General features: G+C 46.0%; 1 protein-coding gene across 1 annotated transcript in view; it reads right to left on the bottom strand.

The window, feature by feature from the left end:
* LOC308638143 (sulfotransferase 2A1-like) overlaps positions 1-8,550 on the bottom strand; it is a gene marked incomplete at both ends in the record, with an annotated part of 117,422 nt that extends 108,872 nt beyond the window's left edge. Inside the window, 5 exons of the mRNA XM_081275254.1 lie at positions 245-422; positions 2,166-2,260; positions 5,518-5,644; positions 7,157-7,365; positions 8,415-8,550. Coding sequence (XP_081131380.1) covers positions 245-422; positions 2,166-2,260; positions 5,518-5,644; positions 7,157-7,365; positions 8,415-8,550 — 745 coding nt within the window. The remainder of the gene's footprint in view (positions 1-244; positions 423-2,165; positions 2,261-5,517; positions 5,645-7,156; positions 7,366-8,414) is intronic.
* Positions 8,551-10,820: the final 2,270 nt, after the last annotated feature.

Genomic DNA, 10,820 nt, shown 5'->3' with positions numbered 1-10,820 from the left:
GTCACCAGTGGAGTGGCCCAGACACCACCACCTCCAGAACCCCCTGCTCCCCAAGACTGAGTCCACCTTCTCCAGGTACCTGCAGCCCATCCCAGTCCCATGAACACAGTTTTCCTGAAGGAAACGAGAGGCTCTGGGCCATGAAGGATTCAAGCTGAAATGTCCCAACACCTGCATTCTTAGTGCCGGGGGTAAACCCAAGATGCCCACGTAGTCTAACCCGTTCTGAAACCAGGGCATTTACCTTTTCTTGTAATCTGGAAAGGCCTAGTAAGTAAAGCTTCGGGCACCATTTCAAAGTTGGACATCTTGTTTTGTTTCATGACTTTGAAGGAGCTGTTCTTGAGGACTGAGTCCAGTTCTTCTGGAGTCAACTTCTTTCCCAGGAACTGACAGATCCTCTCTATGGCACTTCTTGGGTCCTACATGTGAACATGAAGAGGGAAGCTATGAGCGGGCAGGAGAGCAGGACCTGGAGGATGGGAAGGGGTGTTAGGAGGGCTGTGGGGAGGAAGAGGAGGGGAATGACATCAGGATGGGAGAAGCCTGCTGGGGACGCAGAGGAGGGAGACAGAGACAGGGCCAGCAGAGGGCATGAGGTATGAGGTGACGTGAAGATCACAGGGGCTTCCCAGGAGGCTGAGTCAGGACACCCCAAAGGCAGGGGCTGGGGTTTCCAAGGAGACGCCTGAGGTTTTAAGATAAGGCAGGGAGGCAAAGTGCCCAAAGTCTAATCCTCACCCCAAGTGACCCTGCATCCCTTGACTGACACTTGATAACACACGGGGCTTTACAATATCTCCTTAACTTGACCCCATGATTATGGATGGGTTTTCCTGGAAGATCACAGCAAGGGAACAGGTCCTTATGAGAAGAGAGGATTTCCTTAGAGACCTAGACCTCCTGTCAGCACCATAGTCCTTTATTATATGATGTTTTCACGAGCCCCAGTCACTGAGTGACAAGAAGACCCCACTGTGGCAATGATGTCAGAACATGTTGTTGTTGGAGACAGAATCACAGGGAGTGTGCAGCTGGCTGCTGAGGTGGCTGAAGGAGGCACCAAGGCTCCTCCCTGGGGACCGACCTCATGCTGAGGACACAGCAGAACAGGAAGCAGCTGCAGGAAGGTGACCAGGGTCCCTTCACCAGGGGAAACAGATTCCTGAGCCTGTGGCACCTTCTCGGTCCCCAAGACTCACCCACAGGAGAAGTGTTTTCTAAGGTCTGCTCACTCCTTTACTTCTTGTTCATTTTTGACCACTTCTGAAAAAGCTTCTAAATATTTTAAAGGTTTCTATTCCGTCTGGACCTGTGAGCCTCTCTCAGAGCCCTGTACACCTCTGTGCAGTTCATGGGCAGTTTTTTCTGCACCAGCAGAAAAAATAACATTAGGCTAAGTACCTGCTCAAAGTGTGATGATCCAGTCAGTGTAAGTGGCACATCTGCAAACTCAGATGACAGTATTTATTTAGTTGAGAACATTCAAAATCCTCTCCATTTTCTATTTTAAAATATATACATACTTAGTTACTCTTCTCCACAGTCCGATCCTGTGCCTCAGATCACCGGAAGTCATTGCTGTTCCCAGCTGTACCCTGCACCCACCACCAGGGCTGAGGTCATCCACAGGCCCTGCCTGTTACTCCAGCCCCTGACCCCTCACAATAGTCACCCAAAGTGTCACGCCACATACATGTCACTTTGTCAGTCAAGGGGGAAGCCAGAAAGGTGGACCTAACTCTGGGATTAGTGCTTTCTGCCCCACCCCTTCTGATGGCTAGGTTTCTGGGAACAGAGGAGGTCCTGCAGGCAGAGACCCTGGCAGCCCTAGTGGGTGGCATAAGTCGTGGCACTCTGGTGGAGGAGTCTGATGGTGCCTGCCTGTTTCCCAGATACTAGGGAGGCTGTGGCGGAGGATGAAGAGTTTGTGGGAGGGCCTCTAGAGGTTGCCAGATGCAATTAGTTGGAAGATAAGAAGAAAGAGCTTGGAGCTTGGGGAGGGTCTCACAGAAGCAGGGAAGGCAAAGGCTCATCTCCTCTCAGTGACCTCCACAGCCTATGCTTTGACAGGGAACATGAAGGGGAGACACTGAGGACCAGGGACTTCGGGGAGAGTGAGGATGTTGGGGTGCTGTAGGCGCCGACAATGAGAGGGGGCTCACCTTCTGCAGCTCTTCATAACTCAGCAGAAGGACGTTCTCCCTGTGTCTCATGGACATCCAGCCACGAATGTGCTCAAACCATGATCCATAGACCACTGTGGGGCAGGCACAGGGGTGCAGGTGACACACTGCCAAAACAGGGCTGCACCATCCGTATCACTCTACACACATTGACAGCTTGATTCACATATTGTTGATCAATGCTGCTCAAACTAGGTAATGAAATAGAGAGGGGGACCTTTCCTGAATTGATTCTATGGAACTAGTCGCATACTGATACCCAACTGGGAAACACAGATCAAGTAAGAAACAACAGACCCATATTCCTGCTGAACACAGATACAGAACAGCTTATTAAAATTTCAGAAAATCCTATTCAGCATTAAGATTATACTCAGGACATGCTGTATTCACACTTTAAGACTGTACATCACGAGATGCTGATTTCAATCCAGGGATGTAAGGTTGGGTCAACACAGGCAAATCCATAAAGGTTCACCACATCAATAGAATTTGCCTTGACAGAGGAACTTGGCAGAGCATCATGAGGGCTGTATGTGACAGTCCCCAAGCCAACACCATGTTAATCAGGGAAAAACTGGAAGCATCTCTCCTAACATCAGGAACAAGGCAAGGATGTCCACTTCCACCACGGCCTTTCAACAGAGCTCTAGAGACTCGAGCCAGAGGTGATGGAAGAGAAGGGAATCAGAACCTCACCACTGGGAAAGAAAGAAGCCGCGTTATCACTGTTTGCAGGGGATAGGAGGCTCTGCTGTGAACACCCAAGAACCTTTCCCCCAAAACTCCTAGAACTGACCAATTGAGGAAAATAGCAACATACAAAATCAACATGCAAAAAAAGAAGCACTTTTCTTCAACACGAAAATGGATCTGCTGAGGAAGAATTTAAAAATGCAATTCCATTCACAAAGGTATCAACAAATACCCAGGTAGAGGAATGTGATGGTGCATGCCTATATCCCAGATACTTGGGAGGCTGAGGCAGGAGGATTGAGAGAGTTCAAAGCCAGCCTCAGCAACTTAGGGAGGCCCTCTTTCTAGATAAAGTATGAAAAGGGGCTGGGGATATGGCTCAGTCATAGAGCACTTGACTAGCACCTGCAGAGCCCTGGGTCTAATCCCCAGTGCCATAGAATAATAATAATAATGCTGAAGCTATCATGTTTTAATGTCTATCCAGTTTCAAGTCATACAGAAAAGGTATAGTAACAAAAAAGTGTGCTAATATCAAAACATTCACGGAGATCAGTAGATTAGAATAAAGACTCAGAGACAGACCCACACAGATAGAGTCAAATGACCCTTAAGAAAGACACCAAAAGCAAATGTTGGGGAAAACAAAGCCTATTTAATAAATTCTGCTTGGAAAACTGAACATCTACAGGTAGAAGAATGAAGCCAAATCCTGCAAAAAAATCAACTCCAAGTGGATCAAAAATCAGGAATTAGACCATAAACACTGTAACTACTAGTGGAAATCATAGTGCCTATCCTCCGACCTGTAGGAGCAAGCATTACTTCTATAAGACTCCTAGTGTTCAGGAAAGAAAACCAAGAGTTGATAAATGGAAAGGCTCGCGTTGAAAAGCTTCCGCACAGTGAGGAGAGAGACAGAGAGAGAGGGCTCACAGAAGGGAGCAAAACCTTTTCCAGCTAATTTTCTGACAGAAGATTAACATCCAGAGCATAAAAGAACTCAAAAATAATGTTATTATTATTACTATTATTTATTTCTTCTAATTAGTTATACATACAGTAGAATGCATTTTGATTCATTGTACACAAACGGAACCCAACATTTCTTTCCCTGGTTGTGCATCATGTAGAGTCACACCATATCTGCACTCCCACATGGAATTAGGGTAATGATGTCCATCTCATTCCACCGTCTTTCCTGTTCCCATGCCTCTTCCTCCACTTTGCCCAATCAAAGTTCCTCTATTCTTTCCTTGACCACTGCCCTTGTCCCATTTGGTTCAGGGTCCACTTATCACAGAGAACATTTGGCCTTTGTTTTTTTAGGATTGGCTTTCTTTGCATAGCATGATATTCTAAACCTCCATCCATTTACCTGCAAATGCTATGATTTTATTCTCTCTTAATGCTGAGTAATAGTCCATTGTGTATAAGTGCCACAGCTTCTTTATCCATTCATCTATTGAAGGGCATCTAGGTTGCTTCCAAGTTTAGCTATTGTGAATTGAGCTGGTATAAATACTGATGTGGCTGTGTCATAATGGTCTGCTGATTTTAAGTCCTCTGGGAAAAGACCAAGGAGTGCATTAGCTGGATCTAATGTGGTTCCATTCCAAGACTTCTAAGGAATCTCCATACTGCTTTCCAGAGTGGTTGCACCAATTTGCACTGCCACCAGCAATGTATGAGTGTGCCTTTTCCCCTTACCACATGCTACCACACTTCTTGTTGCCTGTATTTTTGAAAATTGACATTATGACTGGAGATGAAATCTTAGAGTAGTTTTAATTTGCATTTCTCTGTTACTGGAGATATTGAACTTTTTTTATGTATTTGTTCATTGTTTGTATATCTTCCACTGAGAAGTTCCTGTTCAGTTTCTTAGCCAATTGATTGATTTGGATAAGGAACAAAATCTTCACACCAAAAAACAAATATCAAATTAAGAAATGGGCCAATCACAATCATTTCTCAAAAGAAGAAATAAAATGGCCAACAATTTTATGAAAATAATTTCAACGTTTTGAACAACCAGAGAAAATCAAATAGAAACTACACGGAGATCATGTCTCACTCCAGTTGCAATGGAAATCTTCAAGAACACAAATAGTAATAAACACTGGCAGGGACTGAGTGAAAAGGACCACTTACACACTATTGGGATTGGAGATTAGTACAACAGCATGGAAATCAGTCTGAAGTTTCCTCAAAAGACTAGGAATGGAGCCAGCATGTGCCCTAATCATAGAGCTCCTTGGATCCATCAAAACAAAGTCAGCACACTGTAGCAACACATGCCCCCCAGGTGGATAGCAGTTCAACTCCCAGCAGCTGAGCTCTGGGACAGCCTTGGTGTCCACTGACTGATGAATGAATACAGAGAATGTGGTTCATACACATAATGGATTTTCCTCAGTCATAAAGAAGAACTAAATTATGTCATTTACAGGAAAATGGATGGAACTGGAGACCAGCATGTTGATTGAAACAAGCCAGACTCACAGAGTCAAGGGCTGTCTGCTTTATCTCATATGTGGAAAATACTCAGAAGAAGAATAAAATAGGTATACCACAAAATAGGAGAAAGACCAGCAGAATAGAGGACACAGACCTATATGAGAAGAACACTCACCGTTTCCTTGGATGAACCATTGAAAATACTGTTCCAGTGACTCTGGTTGCTTACATAGTTTTATTGTAGACCAATGATAATAACCTGACACAAGAACATCTTTGGGATTTCTCATGATATATATCACCTTAAATTTAGGGAAAATGAGAAAAAAAATCAGTCTCAGTCAGTCATTTCCCACCTTGATCTTGATCTTCCTCCAGGCAGTTCTTCCTTAATCTTTATTAAACCTGATGGGTTCCTTTAATAAATTAGTTACAGCGTTCATTCACCAAATACACATCTTAAATTTCCTATTACATGGTCATATGCCAGGAGAAGAGGAGGAAGACCTTGGCTCTTCTTTCTGGGATACTTGTTTACTCTTCCTGCGAAGCTGCTGGAAAGTTTTCAATGGTAAGTGGTGAGGGGTGTGTGTGCTTTCCCACAATGATCACTAACAGCACACTGGATTAATGAATTATGGTATATTCAGATTCATAGCACATACAGCATTCTTCACTCAAGACCATCGACAAGTCTCACATGTATGACACCAGACAGCATGCATGCATTATAGAAAATTCAGGAATAAGCAAAAGTAGTCTGTGGCTGTAAGTCTAGGGAGTATTGCCCTCAGGTGGTGGGCACTGGTGGTAGACAGGGACTGGGGAGAATTTTTGGATTATAGAAATGTTGTACGCCTGGTATGCATGATAGTTGACCAACTGTGTATTTTTGTTCACATGAGGAGGCTCTTGTTTAAGATTAGTGAACACACATACACACACACACACACACACACACACACACACCCCACATGGTATTAATCATTCGAAACTAACTTTGTATTTGCACCAACTTTCTTGGAGTTGTTATTGGAGGACTTACATCTTCACAGGCCTCAGTTTACTCAGGCAGAGGCCAATGGAATCCAACAGGAGACATGCAAATGGGACTCACTATTAGGCGCTTCGTGACATTTCCAAGACACTTGGTTATTATTCTAGGATCTTGGCATCAATTTAAACTTAATACATGAAAGAATTCAGAAGTCAAGTTTAAGAAACGATCTTCCTAAATATAGTCTTTGGCATGTTAGATCTTGGATATCCACTGTTTGTGCTGATCATCCATCAACCATGGGGAGACTGGAGAGGCTGCTGATCACAGAGCACAGTGACGTGCAGAGGGCTGGCGTCATTACCTAGCTAGCCACAACTCCTAGCAGTCCCCTGGATGTGAGCATTCATCAGGGTATGCAGGCTCTGCTCCCCACATATGGGAAACACTGACTTGGGTGCTTCCTCTTACCTGGCAGGAGGCTGTGATTGAGGGAGTATTGGCAGACATCTGTAAGAGCTGTAAATTGGGACACTCCAGTGTAGATGCAGTTATAAATCTGGTTACACATGGAATGTGGTTTTCTAAGATTCTAACTTTAGCCAGTCATATTACCCCTGAATTCAGCTGAGGCTAATCTGCTGAATGGTCCACATCCTTGCACTCAAGTGTGGTCTGTTGTGGCCACATGAACCTAAATAATATCTGGGAATCGCAGTCTCACCAATCTACCCAGTGAGCACACACCCCAGCATATCTGCAGGGTTAACCTAGGCACATGGAAGGGGAAAGCATGGGCTGAACATTAGGCACTGACCTTGGCCTTGGAAGTGAATAAAGACTTGGGGAAGAGATGGAAGGGGAGGTGAGAGGACATGAGACGCAGGCCCTCTCTCTCGTTTAAAAGTTTGTAACCCACATCTGTCTCTATCCAGGGTGAGCGTTCCCAGATGGGCACAGATCGAATCCAGTTGGTATCCCCATGGGAGTGAATCAGGCAGAGAATTTCAATCATCCAGTTGGTTCCTAGATAAAAAAGGAAAAGTGATGGTCTCTAACTTCAACCTGGCTTGTGAACAAAACTTATGATAAAATACATAACATGCACTTTACCATCTGCCCATTTTAAGCATGCCATGGGGTGGTGCTGAGCAGTGTTCAGCATGTTCCTGCTGTTGCTCAGCCGATGTCCAGAAGCTTTTTGTCTTGAAAAACTGAAACTCTCTGCTCCTTAACCACATTTCCCTACTAATTCCATCTTTCAGGCCCTGAAACCCACCAGGGGGCTCTGTTTCTGTGAACTTGACGACACTTTGCCCCATGCATTCCTATACTATTTGTCCCTTTGTGCCCATCAGACTGCACTTAGCATGAGGCCCAGTATTGACTATATTGTAGGAGGAGTCAGCCTGTCATCCTGGTTAAGGCTGAATCATACTCCATTGAATCAACTCCCCACGTTTTGTTTATGCTTTAAACTACCAGTGGATTTTTGGCTTCCAACCCTTGGCTCTTGGCTGAGATCCTTCTAATATGTCCCAACTTCCCTTGACTTTCCAAACTTGTGTCTCTTCAAAGGTCATTGGCCCCAGTCCTCGCCCAGTTTGCAGTGCTCCTGCCCCAGCCCCTCTCCTGTAGGTGCATGACTCATGTCCTTTCAGTCCCTTGAATTTTCCAGGCTCTTTCTGATTCCCAGGCACTTTCCATGCTGCCCCTCCTGCTCTACAGTTCCCCTCCACCACATGACCTCCATTCCGACTTTTCATTCCTGTTGAGCTGGTATTTCACCAGTAGGTCTTCACAGGTCACCCTCTTCCACCCCCTTCTCCTGTGCCACCACACAAATGCCCGAATCTGCTTACAATTCACTCCGGTATCTCCCTCTCATACCTCAGATGACCCCTGCAGAGCACTTAGTCACTCTGTCCTAGACGGATGCAAGTGGCCTGGGGAACTGCCCCTTCTTCCCCAAAGCAGGGCTCCCTGGCATGGAGAGGGCAGGCCATCCATCTGCTGAGTAAGAGAGGAACGCAGCCACCGCCTTTCCCATGATGGTCCCCATCCTGTTTCCTTACCTGATTTGGGGTAGGTCACCAATACTGTGTCTTCATCCTTTATCACAAACTGAGCACCTGCTTCTTTCAAAACTTCAGAACTAATACCAACCACAGGGAAAGGTATCCCTTCAAACCACAAGTAGCCATCTGTCATGGTGATGAGCTCTCTGTGCGAGGTGCAGGGGTTCCTGCTGTAGCCACCACTGGATGTTGGGAGACGTACTGGGAGACTGGACTTTGAAGTAAAGTCAAAAGAATCATTAACTTTTCTGGTTGTCAAATTAACTGGGTGATAAAACAAAATTGTGACTGGTGATCAAAGTTTGTTTGCATTGAGCAATTTAGGAATCTTTCAAGGAACAGAAGGATCAGGATCTGAGCATGAGTTCATAGGCAGAACCCCATAGCAAGTGCTGCAAAATAACCCCACTGAGGAATGTGTGGGGCCTGAAGAATGCCAGTTTTTTGTTTATATGTGTTTTGAAGAGTTTTCAATATAGAAATCTTACATGAAATCAATAGATACAGTGTAAAAATAACAGCCTGGAAGGACTTTGTGGAACTGTGGATGAAAGACTCCTTGACTCTAAAGGACAAGAACCTGCTTCAGAAGTCTGGATGCGGAGTTCCACTGCAGGTCTCACTGACTCTCTGACTGACAGCTCTGACTCACCCACAGACCCTGTGCCCTGGGGAAGAGTGGAAAGCGCCAGTTTCTTCTCCTGCCCTGACTAGGTGTGGAAGAGATGACTCAGGGATCACCAGATTTTGTCACAATTTAAGTGGTCTCAGTTCTCTGTCCCTCCCCTGCTGTCATCTTGGCTCCTTTTCCTGTGGCTCAAACAACCTGTTTCAGGCAAAGCATCCTCAGTCTTCTCAGCTTTGTGGAATCCCTTTGCAGATGCTGAATTGCTCTTCAGAGTGACCCTTGGGGATTTGCCATGAGGGTGTGGTTTTCCCTGAACCACCTCATTCCATCCACCAAAGGGGTAAACTGCATGGATGGAAAGGATGTTTAACACTGTAGTTCATTAAGAGTAAAGAAGTTGGGGTGTGAGGGTGGGAATATTCAAGAGGTGAGAGGAGAGAAAATGGAAACAAGGTAGCTCATGAAGGGGCTCAAGAGGAAGGAGGCCAGGGAGTGTCAGCAAGAGAACAAGCTGTTTTATATTAGAGGGCGAGAGGAGACCAGCAGAGAAAACCACACCAGGAACCACCCCCCAACATGAAACAGAAAGAGATCCTTAAAAACACTCAGGAAACCACTACCTCTTAAAAAGAATGCAATGAAATGTATAAGGAAAATCAATGCTGAAAGGAAAAACCCCAGAGACATGTGCATGTGTACCCTGAGTCACTCAGCACCTGTAGCCAGAGCAACGTCCAAAAATGTTCATCATAAAAAGAAAGAGAAAGAGAAATGAAAATTCTTAAATTAAAAGGCTTGAATTTTTCCACAGAGGGAGCTAAATTGAGTATTTGTACCCTTCCAGGTCATGCTCTGTCCCTTGCTTCTTGGGTTTTGTGCCTCTTAGGTCCAGCTAGGGCTGGATGATACTGAACCCAACTCCTTTTGTAATTTCCACCTCTCTGTGAGCTGGAGCTGGCGGGAATGTCGCTCCTTGAAATGACTCTCCACTTTCCTGCTCACCAGCTCAGGGCGATGGAACTGGAAGAACCTTCTATTGGGTTTCGTCCCAGTGTCTTAGATTGCTGGCTTTTCCTGGCTGGTAGTGGTGCATAGATCTGTTTGGGAAGTTCTACCTGCTGGAGACAAGCAAAAACAGAACTTTGGACCTATGTTTTGTGTATCTGTTCCAGATTAATCCAATCCTGCAGCCCGGGCTGAGGAGGTGCCAATCTCGGCTAGGCATTTGGGGTTCTAGCTTCTCCTGGGGGCTCTGGTCAGGACATGGTGACAGACCTCTCTGGGTGCATGCTGCATGGCAGGTTCCCCGACCCCCGCTCCCTACCAAATATGAATTTCCTAGTCTCCGTCCCTGAATGTGATCACACCATGGGTCAACTTCCCTGAGGACAATATGATTTTCAGCTGGTTGTTCCCTCCAGAGATCTCAAAAGAACATGGGGTGCCCATTCCTGTCACCCAGGCCACCACACCACCTGATCTGTTTCCCTGACCCTTCTTCCCTGGTGGCTGGCACAGGGGGCTCCAAGGGACAGCAGGTAGCATTCTCCTCTTGGCCCTGTCGTCAACCTGCTGGGTCCTCTGTTCCCTGTGTCTTGTGGGACTGGGATCTGACTGGGGCCCTTTAGGCCATGCAGTTAGCACTGCCTGAGGCCAGAGCAGTACTTGCTGGGCCTCTCTTGTTCCCACGGGGTCTCCTGCTCAGTTCCTCCCCTGGGGCACACGTGGATCCCCAGCTCACTGAGCGTCTGCACATCAGCTGGGCGCAGACCTTC

This window comes from Spermophilus citellus (genome assembly GCF_964194105.1).
Source record: "Spermophilus citellus genome assembly, chromosome: 18".
Lineage (NCBI taxonomy): Eukaryota > Metazoa > Chordata > Mammalia > Rodentia > Sciuridae > Spermophilus > Spermophilus citellus.
The sequence above is the reverse complement of the archived record's forward strand: the minus strand, read 5'-3'. Positions and strand labels throughout refer to the sequence as shown.